The sequence below is a fragment of the Sinocyclocheilus grahami genome, unplaced genomic scaffold, assembly GCF_001515645.1.
Source record: "Sinocyclocheilus grahami isolate Dianchi unplaced genomic scaffold, SAMN03320097.WGS_v1.1 scaffold244.1, whole genome shotgun sequence".
Classification (NCBI taxonomy): Eukaryota; Metazoa; Chordata; class Actinopteri; order Cypriniformes; family Cyprinidae; genus Sinocyclocheilus; species Sinocyclocheilus grahami.
In genome coordinates, this window is record NW_015505423.1 from 1,303,125 (window position 1) to 1,318,725 (window position 15,601).

At 34.9% G+C, this 15,601-nt stretch overlaps 1 protein-coding gene across 1 annotated transcript in view; it reads left to right on the forward strand.

Moving 5' to 3' along the window:
* The window catches only part of LOC107598099 (protein broad-minded-like), a gene marked incomplete at its 3' end in the record, with an annotated part of 37,616 nt that overhangs the window by 1,986 nt on the left and 20,029 nt on the right, over positions 1–15,601 (forward strand). Inside the window, exons 6-21 of the mRNA XM_016289365.1 lie at positions 74–177; positions 302–363; positions 469–619; positions 1,231–1,290; positions 1,607–1,709; positions 3,326–3,463; positions 3,573–3,662; positions 4,498–4,640; positions 5,300–5,413; positions 6,960–7,133; positions 8,569–8,648; positions 8,815–8,953; positions 11,446–11,533; positions 11,813–11,931; positions 12,520–12,639; positions 12,916–13,004. Coding sequence (XP_016144851.1) covers positions 74–177; positions 302–363; positions 469–619; positions 1,231–1,290; positions 1,607–1,709; positions 3,326–3,463; positions 3,573–3,662; positions 4,498–4,640; positions 5,300–5,413; positions 6,960–7,133; positions 8,569–8,648; positions 8,815–8,953; positions 11,446–11,533; positions 11,813–11,931; positions 12,520–12,639; positions 12,916–13,004 — 1,774 coding nt within the window. The remainder of the gene's footprint in view (positions 1–73; positions 178–301; positions 364–468; positions 620–1,230; positions 1,291–1,606; positions 1,710–3,325; positions 3,464–3,572; positions 3,663–4,497; positions 4,641–5,299; positions 5,414–6,959; positions 7,134–8,568; positions 8,649–8,814; positions 8,954–11,445; positions 11,534–11,812; positions 11,932–12,519; positions 12,640–12,915; positions 13,005–15,601) is intronic.

Consider the following 15,601-nt stretch of genomic DNA (forward strand, 5'->3'; position numbering starts at 1 on the left):
TTTAATATTCAGTATATACGTGAATGTACAGTCCGTCAGTTCATTTTCATGAAGTGTCAACATTTCTTTTAAGCGAAAAGCTTGGAGGCTCATTTCCTCTACCATAAGTTGAGTTTTCCCAGCGGCTCTACAAGTATTGATGCGAACAGACCAGATATGGCCCGTCTCCTCAAACAAGTATGTGACATTTCCTTCCTCCTATGAATAAAGCTAAATAAAGTTTAACTGGCTTGGATAAAAATATGAATAAAGTTTCGCTTGCTTGTATAAAGATGAGTTTCTTTCTTTCTGGTCATTCTAGATGCGATTGATGAATGACTTTCAGAAGGAAGTGACAACATTTTGGATACGACATCCAGAGAAGTGAGCTTTCACATTTCAAACACATTTCCCGAATATTGTATGCCTATATCTTGATTGTGTCAGATTGGCTTGAATATGAATGACTTTTTTTTCCCTGTGCTCTAGGTATATGGAGGAAATCATTGAGAACACCCTCTCTCTTCTCGCTCTGCATTCTGAACAGGCCATGAGCAGTCCCGGCTCAGAGAAATCCTTGGAGCCTATACACTTAATCTCTCTGCTGGATATCAAAGCCACCTGGTTTAAGAAATGGATGGTGAGCCAACTTTTTTATTAAAGAATAAACAAAACCAAAAGAACAAAACACACACACATCACTTTCTAAATTAGTATTTTCGAATTTTGACTTTACTTTCCAGGAAAAAAAGAAACATGTCTTGAATATATATATATATATATATATATATTTTCTTATAATAATAATAACTATATTAGCAAGGACACCAATGGATGATAGTGTTTTGTTTATTGTAAGCACACACATGCTGCACATGCTTTAAATTAGTAAGGATTTTGATTGCCTGTCAATATTTTTTCGTCATTCATCAGCTAGAAAAGCTGTGAAATCACTCTGAAAGTGTTCTCAGCAATATGTTTCCTCTTTGCTATTATCGATATAGTTTGGATTTTTAAAACTTCACAAGTATAGTTATCGTACTTGGTATGAACGGACCTTTTACACTTAAAGCAGGAAAACTCAATTCAATATACAGTATATTCTCTGAAATTCAGTTTTAAATGTATCTTCGTTTCAGGATGTTTAGGTATGTTTACTGGAAAATGACAAATACTGATTACGAAAATGTGTTTTTAAATGTATATTTATATGTAATACTTTTAAATTGATGTCAAAATATTGTCTTCTAGCATGGCTACTACAGCAGAACCGTTGTATTAAGACTTCTTGAGAGGAAATACAAGTCTTTGGTGAGTTATACCATGTAGTTATACCATGCAGTTTTATTATGTAAAACAGTATAATAGACATTTCAAACAATATTATGCTACATTATGACATGATTTTATGAGCATGTTTAGTGGTGTACATCTAAAATCTGAATACAAAGCACAGTATTCATGCTGTACATTGTAGAAATTGTAGTATAATAATATTCTATTCCAAACATAATCAACATTCACTGGCTGGTTTAAATGAAATGGGTAAAATGCACAGTTTTTTCAGTGCTAATAATAGTATATATTCAAGTTATTAATTATGGATTTTATGCATCCTTTTCACCAGATTGTTAATGCTCTGCAGCAGTGCATTTATTACTTTGATTCCTGGGATTCAGTTAAAGAAGAAACTTTGGAAATTATCCACAGCTTGGAACATCAGCAGATTGGTACGGTTGAACTTTTGCCCACAATGTGCACATGTAGTATCATACTTTATCTGACAACCTGGCTTATGTTTTCCCCCTGTGTGCTGTTACAGACTGTCCTCTCATGGTGAACTAGCTAGATTGTCATTGCTAGAGATAATTCCAAGGGTTTGTGAACTTATTGTGAAGAACTTTCCCAGAATTCTGGTTCTGTATTGTAGTTGGAAGACTCGCATGGGAAAAAACACCCAAACATACACACAGTATTGACTGATTGCATTATCTTCTGCTGTTTTCACAAGTCTTAGCTACCAGACTTTCAAACCACCCACAGTTGTAAAACATTCATAACACATCAGTGGTATTCGAAATATGCTTGTCTAGTTTCTGTGATCAGGGCCAGTTTATGTGTGTTCCACAGAATAGTCACTTCAGTTACTCATGTTTGGAATTGAGATTTATACATCACCTGCAAGCTGAATAAATAAGCTTTCTATTGATGTGTGGTTTGTTAGGATAGGACAATATTTGGCCGAGATACAACTGTTTGAAAATCTGGAATCTGAGGGTGCAAAAATAATCAAAATACGGAGAAAATCACCTTTAAAGTTGTCCAAATGAAGTTCTTAGCAATGCATATTACTAATCACAAATTAAGTTTTGATATATTTACGGTAGGACATTTACAAAATGTCTTCATGGAACATGATCTTTACTTAATATCCTAATGATTTGTGGCATAAAGGAAAAATGGATAATTTTGACCCATACAATGTTTTTTTTGGCTATTGCTAAAAATATACCCAAGCGACTTAAGACTGGTTTTGTGGTCCAGGGTCACCTATTCAGTGGAATCAATCTGCCTTATCTTTATAAGGTCAAAACACTTGTAAAATCTCTAACTGGTGAATATCATAGAAACTTGTACAGGTGACATTTAAATAACAACAACAAAAAAGAATGAAATATGTTTTGTTTTTAAATATATATACTGTATATATTACATTGTTCCATCATTTTCATGGCAATTCAGCACATTTCCATCCACAAATTATCAGTAGTTCAATGTATGCAGACATTTTACTGTTGCTTTTTAACATTTATTTATATTATTCCTAATGAGTATTCTCAATAGATAATTGCAGTTTATTTAAATCAGCATAAATTAAATGAGATGTGCCACCACATATCAATACTCACAATATAAATAATACTGTACTTTGCAGTAATAAATACTATCATAATTGAGAATTACTTTTTTGCATTATGAGAATCGGTGGAGGAAATGTACTTAATAGTCATGAGAATTATTAAACAATGTAAAAAAATTGTTAAAATTAAAAATTCAAATTAAATTTTTTTATGCTTTTTATATAAAAATATAATTTAATCGTTTTATAAATTTGATGCAGTATATAATTTGATATTTCTTTCTTTTGATCATGGAATGCAGTAAATAACCCTAACTACTTTCTTCTCTAATGCTTTTTAAATATTCAACCTTTCTGCACTCAGGTTTTTTAAAGATTTAAATTTGTATTTCAGTGCTAATTTAGAAACAGGAGGTCACATGCAAATGACTGAATCCATTTAGAGCATGCTCTGCGAATGAGTTGTTCTTGTGTTTTGCCCTTCAGGCCCTGCTCGAAGAACTCTCTACACTTCTAAAGAGCTGGAGTTTGTTTATTTCCTTCACTCGCTGTGCGTGCTCGGGAGGCTTGTGATCTACACTAATGGAAGGAAACTTTTTCCCATTAAAGTGAAGAAGCGGATAGGTAGGTTTAGAGGGGAGGAAACAAACCCAGGTTGTGGGTAATGTTTGAGAAGAACAAGTCTGACTCACTAATCTATCTATATACATGTGTAATTTGTCGCCTGTTTCAGATCCGGTAACTTTGACCGACTTGGTTGTGATTCTGATCAATATCATGTACCAACACCCAAAACCATCCTGTGATGAGACGACACATGCAGGTGCGTCATAAGTACTAGAGTGATAAACTCTGATTGACTCTTAACTCAAAAACTCAACCACGCCTGCGTCTTAAAGTCTAAGCGTGTGAGTTTTATGACAGTAGTTATGTAGATGCTAGTGTTAATAGGTGTGTCAAATCATCCATCTCACAGTGCCATTACTGTTTCAGTACTAGGATAAGGGTCTGTTATATCTTCTTCTGGTTAATGAACTTACTCACTTCTTCGGGAGAATAAATTACTTAGCCTTATCAAGAAAACTTACAGGGCTGCACATTATAAATTAACATTATATTCTTATGTGGGACTGATTATTAATTAGGATGTTTATTTTCACCAAAAATGAAAATCTGTTATTGTTTACTCACTCTCATGTCATTCCAAACCTTTATGACTTTCTTACTTCCATGGAACACAAATGAAAAATGCACTTTTGAAGAATATCCATGTTTCAATGTTTGAAACCTTCAATCCCCATCTATTGTAATCGCATCAAAAACAGTGACCCTCAGATCATCCAACATTTCTCATTTTGGGTTCCACAGTGGAAAGAAAGTCTTACAAATGTGTCTCATTCTCAGGTGAACCAGGCTTTAACCAGGTAGCATAAAGCACAAATCACATATTGAAGCACATAACATTTTTAAAAGAGTTAGGCTGTTTTTGTTTTTTCTTGGTTTGTCCTCATTGGACCGTTTGTGCTGCACTTTAAATCATTCAGTTAACTGAGTTCTGCAGTAACACTTTAGGCCAATAACAACCAGGGTGTCCTGAAGCTCCTAACGAGTTATCACAGAGGGGTGTATGTGTGTGTTTGTTTGTGTGTATACTCTAGACTCCCTGTCCCCCACTAATCTTGTGATGGAGGTGTTAAGGACCCTGTGTGACCGCACTGAGTGTGCTGTGGAGTGTCTCTACCAAATTCCTGTTATAGAAACTCTGCTGGCTCCTGTTATCACCCTGCTCAAAGGAAAGCTGGTCAGCACAATGTGAACACTCCCATCAGCACATAATCAAGAGTCTAGACATGATTATGAAATCATTCTAAACTGGGCCCTATTCTACAATTTTATATATTTTTTTTCTTTTAATTTATATTGAAAAATTAGTGAGACAAGTAGTTCACACTTTAGTTCTTCACAACAGGAAAAGTTGCTAAATACTGCATAGGCATCGATATACTAACAATGTAGGTTTTATGCTAATATGACATCAATTCCATTGAATTGTATTAATTTATTGTAACATTACAACATAACAACATACTGTGTATCTACAGTAAGGGCCATCTCCGTAGATCCTTTTGAAAATTAGTGTACATGTACATAATTTTATAAATTATTTATTTTGTAAAATAACACTGACCAAATGATACATTAATGTCAGATGGATTCTATAGCAACTTTGTGACAGAACTTATAAGAAAGGAATTGATGCCGTCTCCATGACGTATCAACAAGGAAAATGTAAACAGAATATTTTTTACAATTATAGCACTACAGAAGAAGCCTGTTCATTTAAATCTTGAAATAAAACCGTAACCTTCTATATAACATCTCATCAGAGACCTCATCTGCAGCATTTTATATGCATTATACTGTTCACCTCAAGCATTTTCAATTTGTCTTTTGTTGCAGCCCAAATTAAATTACCTAGAAAGTGCCTTGACTCACATAGCAGACACGCTGGCGAGGATCGCTACCACTGAACGAGGTTTATCACTCCTGCTTTATGACAGAAGTCTCATCTCGGCCGAGGGTGAATGGTAAGTAAATCTAATTTTGCTCTCAGTTTACATTCATTATTCTTCTTCCTGCTAGTGTCATCTCGAGCTAGTCGGCACTTGTGCCATATATATCATCAGCATGCACAGATGAAAGAATGAGCTTCTTAATAAAAGAAAGGAACCTCTGACACCTGTGTCTTCAGTGACATGAGTTGCAGCATACTTTGTGAAAGAAACAAAAAGTTAAATAGAATAGAATAGAACAGCCCAGTTTGTCAACCACTACGGTTGTATACCACCATTCATTTGGCCATACCAATCCAGCAGTTAAAAGTAGAGCCCGACCGATATGGGTTTTTTGGGGCCGATACCGATATTAGGGAGTAAAAAAAAGGCAGATACCGATATATTGGCCGATATTCTTTGTGTGTATTATAGTACAGTACCAGTCAAAAGTTTGGACACTTTCCCATTCGTGTGTCCAAACATTTGGACATAAACAGAATATATATGCATAAACACATTTTTTGCAATGATCACTCAAATGTGGTGATCAAACACTTATTATGGTGACAGAGATATGTAAGGGCATTTAACAATTTAACAATAAACTTGCGATGAGTGTGATGCACAAAGTAACGGGGTGTTAGTTGTAACACACGTGGTTTGAATATTTATTTTACCATAGTAACATTTAAATTCTGGCTTAAGTAAATGTTTTATCTCAGTTTTTATTATTCATTTAAAATGAGACAAATCTGCTATTATTTTAATCTCCAATCTGTTATTTATCAGTTCAGATAGTTTTTTAATGCTTTGATTACTAGCAGAAGACACTAACCAGTTTTAAATTCCAGTTGTGCAGATGGGGCACGTTGTAACACTGCGTTACAATGTGCTCTTCTATGACATTAACGATGTAATTTACACTATTTACTTTAATTAATTTTAATGAGAAACAGGTGAATAAAGACTGACAGTCAATGTTTAATGTTTAGAAATTATTATTTCAAGATATGTAAAGCATTTTTGCTCGTTTATGTGGGCCGTCCCAAGCATGGTTGCAATGTGTTCGTTGTCAAACTCCAAAATCAGATTATTTTTAATTCTTAAAAAACGCCATTATTTTATTTGAACAAAAATAAATATATATATATACTGTATATATTTATTAACAAAATATTTTAGTTTGTCTTGTATATTTTTTTCCATTCGATCAGATAAGATTTTAAGCTGTTATATGGTCAAGTTACAACGTGCCCCTCAGATGTTACAATGTGTTCCACCTACGGGGCATGTTGTCACATTTCACTTCCATTTTTTGAGGGTAAATAAAGAAAAACGTATACACTGTAATTATGAAACAAAGCGACATATTTGTACTAGACAAGTGTAAAATTACCATGGATAAAAAAATATATATATTTTGAACCCCATGTGGATTTACACAAACTGAGAAAGTCAAAAAGGGTTACTTTATGCCCCGCTCTCCCCTACCTCTCTAAATAAATACAATATAAATTCACGTCTCGCGCACTTTAATGCCCTTTGAATGTAACGTGTACGTTCAGTTTACCCAGAGGCTGTTGGCAAAAGAGCTGCATTTGTTCAGCGAGCTGGAGATTCCTCCTGCCGTGAGCGGGGCCTTCATCTTTGTCTGTCGGCAGATGTACAACACCTGCGAGGGGCTGCAAGTTCTGCGGCCATACAGCCTGCATGAGTGCATCGCTAAAGCCTGGAGAAAGGTGACCTTTATGCACACTAGCCTCACTAAGACCTCACTTGTTGGCTTTAAACCTACAGTCGTCCAGTTATCCTGTCAATGATTATATAAAAGCCAGGATTTCATCATATTTAGTCTTGTGTTTGTCTCTGGTTGTATGAGTATTATGAGGTCAGTGGCACAGAATTTTGGTAACTTTAATAAGTAATCCTTTTACCATAGATAAAATAACTAATGTAGTCTGTCATTGATGTTGTCATGTCACTGATTGGAACACATCATTTACTGAATTGTATGATTCATTTTTGTCTGGGAATCTGACCAGTCCCTTCTCATACTGACAAATACACTATTGTTCAGAAGTTTTGATAAGATTTTTTAAAATAATTTTGAAAGTCTCTTATGCTCACCAAGGCTGTATGCATTAAATAAAAGATACAGTAAAAACAGTAATATTGTGAAATGTTATTATTATTACTATTATTAATAATAATAAAAATAAAATAATAATAATACATATATATTAATAATAACAATAACGTCTCCAGCGTTTGTTCTTTTTAATAATAATAATAATAATAATAACAATTTAAAATAACTGTTTTTCTATTTGAATATACTTTTAACATGTAATTTATTCCTTTGACGGCAAAGCTTAATTTTCAGCAGCCATTACTCCATTCTTCAGTGTCACATGATCCTTCAGAAATCATTCTAATATGCTGATTTGGTGCTCGGGAAACATTTCTTATATTATTATTATGTTGAAAACAGTTGTGCTGCTTAATATTTTTGTGGAAACAAAAATAAATAATAAATAAATGGTTCAAAATAACAGCATTTATTTGAAAAAGAAATCTTTTGTAGCATTATAGTAAATGTCTTTACTGTCACTTTTGACGCATGGAATGTATCCTTTTTGAATAAAAAAAAAAAAAAGGCCAAAACTTGCTGACCCCAACTTCTAAACAGTAGTGTTTCTCCTGGTGTACATTTCTGAGAAATAAAAGCATAACTTAATTTGTGTTAATTTCACTAAAACATGTTTAGTGAGACACTTTACCAAAACATGAAAAACTGCCTATTGAAAATGTATATTCTGTTATTATCAGTCCTCTCTCAGCCAAAATAGAGCCTCCATTTTTTTTAGCTTGTTCTAGACAGCAGCTTTAGAGCCTACAGTGTATGTTCCCCAAGCAAAACAGTATTAATTTTGGAAGAACTGCTGATCGTCCATTCTGTGGGCTGTGTGAAGAGGATTTGTAGAATACAGAAGAAGCAGTAAAGTGCTATGCCATCAATAATGAAACCTCCCAGGGTTCCCCTGCCTTCATAAGGGCGAGTTGGAGCGGCGTGAGGAATCACCATTGCATTCATCGTGCCATCTCATTATTTAGCCTAAGGGTTTAAATGCCGTGTTGCAGTCCAGCCTGACAATGAATTATCTTCCCCCGCAGACAAGCTCAATGTCGGAGAGAGTTCCCACTCCTGTTCCTGGAGCTCCCCCAGCGATCGCTTCCCAGGAGCTGCTGAACGTGTGAGTATGCCTCCATCACGCCTCCAGTGTTCTCTTGTTCCTACACCAACTGTTTGTTTCTGTGCTAAACTTGAGCTTGGCCTGCCAGTGCTGTTTTGTGGAAATAAATCAACAAGAATAAGAAATAAATAGCATTCTTGCTGAATCTTTTGTCTTGGTTCTGCAGGGTGGCCTGGGAAGAGATGCTCTTGGACAATCTGCTGAATTTTGCTGCCACACCAAAAGGACTGCTGCTCCTCCAACAGACTGGAGCCATCGATGAGTGTGTCACCTACATGTTCTCAAGATTCACCAAAAAACTACAGGTATTATAATCAGATGCCACTTTCAAAAGTGTTGTATTCTGACAGTAATATTAGTGGCTAGTGATACCTGAAGTAAGGGGATAGTCCACTCAAAAAAAGAAAAAGTAACTCACCCTCAAGTAGGGCTGGACAATAATAATAATAATTCAATATCAATATGTATCGCGATATATATTTTTTTCAATAACGGTGATATGATTTTTAAACACATTTTCGATATTTCGATATACATTTCCCTTACATTGATTTATTTGTGGCGTTTGACATCGTTGAATAAACATGAGCACTGCACGTTTCAAAATCAAAACACGGCGCGGGTGTTTTATATGAATGTATCTCTGAAGGGAAAGGACTGTCTTCAGAAAAGTTTTGATGGAATTTTCATTTTATCTGATAAAGAAGCGTTCATGAGCGGAGCTGCTTTGATTACAGCCATTACTGGGGAAACCGCTTGTTCTACCACTCTCAAAGCGCCTCCTGCTGGCAGACAATCAGTTTGCATTTTCAATAAACCCATCTCCAGCAACATGTTTTTGTTGTTGCTCTTTGCTTTTTCTGTAGCAACTCTGAGCACTTTTCATACTCTTTATACTGGCTAAAGCACATTTGTTTCAATCTACACGAATAATCAGCCTACACTACCAATCAAAAGTTGTTGTTTTTTAAGAATTCTCTTCTGCTCACCAAGCCTGCATTTATCTGATCCAAAGTACAGCAAAAACAGTAAAATTTTGAAATATTTTTATTATTTAAAATAACTGCATTCTATTTGAATATATTTTAAAATGTAATTTATTCCTGTGATCAAATCTGAATTTTCAGCATCATTACTGCAGTCTTCAGTGTCACATGATCCAGAAATCATTCTAATATGCCGATTTGCTGATTATCAATATTTAAAACAGTTGAGTACATTTTTTTTTCAGGATACTTTGATGAATAGAAAGATCCAAAGATCAGCATTTATCTGAAATCAAAAGCATTTGTAACATTATACACTCTTCCATTCAGAAGCTTGGAGTCAGTATGATTTCTTTTTCTTGTTTTTCTTTTTTAAAGAAATTAATACTTTTATTAAGCAAGGATGCTTTAAATTGATCAAAAGTGATGATAAAGACATTTACAAAATATTTATATTTCAGATAAATGCTGTTATTCTGAACTTTCTATTCATCAAAGAAACATGACAAAATTCTACTCAGCTGTTTTCAACATAATAATAAATGATTTTTGAGCAGCAAATCAGAATATTAGAATGATTTCTGAAGGATCATGTGACTGGAGTAATGATGCTAAAAATATAGCTTTGAAATCACAGGAATAAATTGCATTTTTAAATATTTTCAAATAGAAAACAGTTGTTTTAAATAGTAAAAATATTTCAAAATGTTACTGTTTTTGCTGTATTTTGGATCAAATAAATGTAGGCTTGGTGAGCAGAAGAGAATTCTTTAAAAACATAAAAAAATATTTTTTTAGATAGTGTATGTTAGCCTATAGTTTGAAGTTAAAAATATTAATAGGTGAGTCTGAGACAATTATTTGACAGTGATTTCACATTTCTTTTTTGAATGAAGGCTAAATACAAATAAAAGGTGAACATTAATTTATTTGTGCGTTTTTTTGTTCTAAAATATTATATGGTTTTATATGAGGTGTCATAGACTTGGCAAATTAATTTTTCATAAGTTTGTATGCACAGTCATCTGTTGTGGGCATTCTTGGCAGTTTTTACGAGGCTTTAATAGTGTTCATATCGATATCGGAATTATATCGCATCGACCGAAATTAAGAAATATATCGTGATATAAATTTTGGCCATATCGTCCAGCCCTACCCTCAAGATAAATTTTGGCCATATCATCCAGCCCTACCCTCAAGTCATTCAGTTTCTTCTAAAATAAGATATTTTGAAAAATGTTGGTAACAAAACAGTTTAATTTCCCATTGACTTCCATTGTATGAACAAAACATGCATTGGAAGTCAATTTGGAACCAAATTTGGTTACCAACATTCTTCAAGATGTCTTCCAAAAAAAAGTCGAACAGGTTTGCAGTAACATGAAAGTGGGCAAATGATGACAGAATTTTCATTATTTTGGTAAACTATCCCTTTAAAGGTACAATAAATATTGTTAATGTTAATTTGTGTTTTGCTGTTGGATCTAATAATGGTCATATGATCAACAAATTGCTTCATCTTATATATAATATACGTAGCAACACCCCAACGTGCACTAGTATAGCGGTAATGAGTTTTGTATGTGCAAACATTACTCATATTTTCATTAGAATTTTTTTTTTTAATCTGGTTTATTTTTATAAAAACGATTTGTAGCAAGCAGTTGTTTTTATTGCTAGTGTCTACTCGGTTGTCATGGGACACAAGGAATGTTTTTTTTTTTTTGAGAAGTTGCTAGTTATTAAATATTTCCAGACTTCGAAAGGTAATCTTTTAATGTGTATTTCCTCCATTCTTTCTCTAATTTCAGGTCAGCAGGTGTGAGAAGTTTGGTTATGGTGTAATGGTGACCCAGGTGGCCACTACAGCCCCAGGCATCGCGGCTTTGCAAAGCTCAGGTAGCTAGAAGACTTAATTATGACCAATTTAATGTACATCTTGAGAGTTAAGAGCAGCATCTTCTATATTTTCTCCTCATAGCTTCAGACAGCAAAGCTCATGTTAAAAAATGTACTGAATGTATTGTACATTGTTAGTGTATCTGTAATCATTAAATTTTTTTTACTATTGATTTAGGGCTTACTGAGACAGTGTTGCTTAATATGGAGGCTAATGTTTTAACATGGAAACTAGTATTTGAGGCTGTCAAATTAGTTAAACTTTAAGCGGATTCACAGGATTTGTCCAAACAATTGTGGTGGAGTTGTGGTCAGCCTTGGAGTGTGGTCGAGAGGATGTAAGGGTGGTCCATCCTAAATCTACTCCAATGGACCCTATCGACAGGAGCTGTCTTAAGGTTATGACTCCACCATCTTTTACATTTCAAAAAATATTCAGAAATGCTTTGCTATTTTCAGTTATTTAGAAGTGAAAGCTACGCTTCATTGAGATTTAGATAAGGATTTGATTTCCAATTTCCACAGTGTGCCTGTAAAAGCGAGTAATTCCATGAATAAATGATTTTAGAAAAAAATACACACAATCAACCACCGACCACTTGAAAGTCGAGATGAATTTACATTCACAGCCTATTTTACTTGATTAACATTATCCAGTAGAAAGTTTTTTTTTATCAAAATTTATAAAAACACATTCTTAATTATTGTTTTTAATTAACCTGAAAAAAAAAAACACTAAAAGCTTATCACATTATTTGACCCAAAATATGGGTAATGTTTTAGAATGGCTTGTTGGCATTTTCTAAGTTACCTCTTTGTAAAAAAATATCAGTCTGAAGTGACTGAGTGAACTTTAGGGATTTTTGTATGTGTGGGTAATATGTTAAAGAATGACTTGGATGACGTTTTCTAAGTTATCTCTTTGATGAAAAATATCAATCTGAAATGGCTATGAGTGAACTGTAACGATTTGTGTGTGTGTGTAGTCCTTCCTGTCTCTAGTGAATCTGCTTTCTTCACCTCACGCTGTGTGGGAGCTGCTGGGACATCGAGCGCTTCCTAACAAGATGGAGTACAATCTGAGAGAGATGGCCACATCATTTTTAGTGAGTAAAATAGACTGGACAGCCTGCCTCTCAAACACAAACTGGCCTATTAGTGTCAGCCCACAACCATGAACCGTCCACAGTCTGTTCACTGATCTTGATGTATTGAGTGATTTCTCAATACTTTTCACAATAATTTGCAGTTGAAATCATGATCATTTGAGGGCAGACTTTGACCGATGATGTACCGCATATCCCAGAACTAGCTATGGTCTTTGTCACAATTATTTTGAAATCATGCATTTTTGATAATCACTCACTCACTCTTCCCGTCAGGACCTGATGGACCGACTCATCATTATTAACTCTGACACGAAGATTCATTCCCTTTTCAACTATGAGCAGTCCCACACGTTTGGCCTGAGGTAAGATCAATAGTTCAGTCCTCTCTACCACTAAATGGACAGGAAGTGCACAGAACTGATAGTGGGTCCTTATAGAGGAGTATTCATTCTTCTCTGGGGATCAATGGCTGATTGATCCAGGCCTTTGTGTTCTCTGTGCTATGATTATCCTGAATTAATGCCAGACAGGGTGGTACCAGGATATTAATAAGTTCTCAGGCTCTCAAAGGAAGTAGAATTGACTGGTGTAATCCACCTACTTATTTAAAATGAGCACTTTTGACACATTTGTTCAACACATATCAAGGAATTACCATAGTGTAAAAATAAATTCTGTTTTTATTTTATGTATGAGATCACATTTACATAGATAAATAATGCTGCAGCGAATATTTCCCCTACTTCCCCTGTGGTATTTATATTAAAAAGGACTATGTCAATAGTATCATTATGAGTACCGTAGGTCTCTAAAAAGGCAAAATATTTGAGTATTAAGAACAAGGTAGTAATAAAAATCATGTATTAATATTACCATATAATTTATTACATAATATAAGCAAAATTTTATACAGGCCCTCTTTTTTGCTGATTTACTATGATGTGTTCAGATCCTGTTGTTTTTGAAAAACTCAACCGACTTTCAGTGGTTTCATGCTGGTTTCACATTAAAACATGTTGTGGTCAGCACAAACCATGTTTACGCTCACTGCAAGTGAACTATTTATTTTATCGTGTTTTATTTTATCTCGTGAGGTTTATTGATACATTTCACAAATGAGGAGATTCCAAAGCAACCTGCTAATGTTGCTAGTGCTAGTGCCAAAATACTGTTAGAGTTCAATTGGATGTACGGCCTTTGACCGCAAAAGTTATTGTTTGTGTTTCGCATTGTATTTCCCTTTTGAGAACCACTGAGGTCGAGTATGACAGATTTTTTCAATCTCAGAAGATTAGGTTATCTATTTGAGTGTAAAAAAATATTATGGATATGAAAAAGTGTCTTTCTTGAGTATTTCAATCATTGTAATCCACATTTTGGAGTATGACAGCTGAGATCTAGGATTAAAGTCTCAATTTTGGTTGAGATTTTAAATAAGCATTCTGTGTTTTTCTTGGCGTGTGTTTGTGTTATTCCGCCTGAATCTAGATCTTTATATGGCATTTCGCCTCAGTGCTGAGGTTGTTGCCTTTGGCAATCTGAAGATCGATTGCGATGATGAAACCAAGTGCTGTTTATTTGTTGCTGTCATGTTTGTTTTGTTGTCTTTCCCTTAATAAAGTCAAGATGTACTCTTAAGTTGTGGAATAGACCGGAGTGACATCCTCAGGCATATTCTGGTAAAAAAAATATATATAAATGTATCATTTTCATCATTACCCAGCTTATATGGTAACCGTTCATAATAATGAGTTGAGTAGAAACATTGTTTACACACTTAAAAGTTAGTGAGATGAAATAAAGGAGAATAATAAGGAGAAATAGAGAGGAAGTGCCAATTACTAACATCATTTACTGAAGAAAGTGTGTGGTGACTTTATTTATTTATTTTACTGTTATGCAGTTGTTAGGATGGTCTGGGTGGTTGAATGTCAAACAAGCACCTACGATGGTCTGGTGTCTAGATAAAGATGCAGTCACATACAGTATCTCACAGAAGTGAGTACACCCCTCACATTTTTGTAAATATTTTATTATATCTTTTCATGTGACAACACTGAATGCACAAGAAAGCCCACAAACAGTTTGCTAAAGACAAGGCAAGGCAAGGCAAGTTTATTTATGTAGCACATTTCATACACAATGGTAATTCAAAGTGCTTTACATAAAAGAAATGAACAGATAATTAAAAAAAAATAATCACAACAATAAAACAAGGAATTCAAAAATTTGAAAATGATTTAAAAATTGATTTAAGAGGTTTAAAATTCATTTAAAAGTTAAGAATAGAAAATGATTATACATAAAATACAGTGCAATCAGTTCGGACAAGCATACTAAGGACATAGATTACTGGAACCATGTCCTGTGGTCTGATGAGACCAAGATAAACTTATTTGGTTCAGATGGTGTCAAGCGTGTGTGGCGGCAACCGGGGAGAGGAGTACAAAGACAAGTGTGTCTTGCCTACAGTCAAGCATGGTGGTGGGAGTGTCATGGTCTGGGGCTGCATGGTCTGATTGCTGCCGGCACTGGGGAGCTACAGTTCATTGAGGGAACCATGAATGCCAACATGTACTGTGACATACTGAAGCAGATCATGATCCCCTCCCTTCGGAGACTGGGCCGCAGGGCAATATTCCAACATGATAACGACCCCAAACACACCTCCAAGACGACCACTGCCTTGCTAAAGAAGCTGAGGGTAAAGGTGATGGATTGGCCAAGCATGTCTCCAGACCTAAACCCTATTGAGCATCTGTGGGGCATCCTCAAACGGAAGGTGGAGGAGCCCAAGGTCTCTAACATCCACCAGCTCCGTGATGTCATCATGGAGGGGTGGAAGAGGACTCCATGCCCAAGAGGGTTAATTGGGCCCAATTTAGGGGTGTACTCACTTTTATGGCCAGCGGTTTAGACATTAATGGCTGTGTGTTGAGTTATTTTGAGGTTTTGAGGG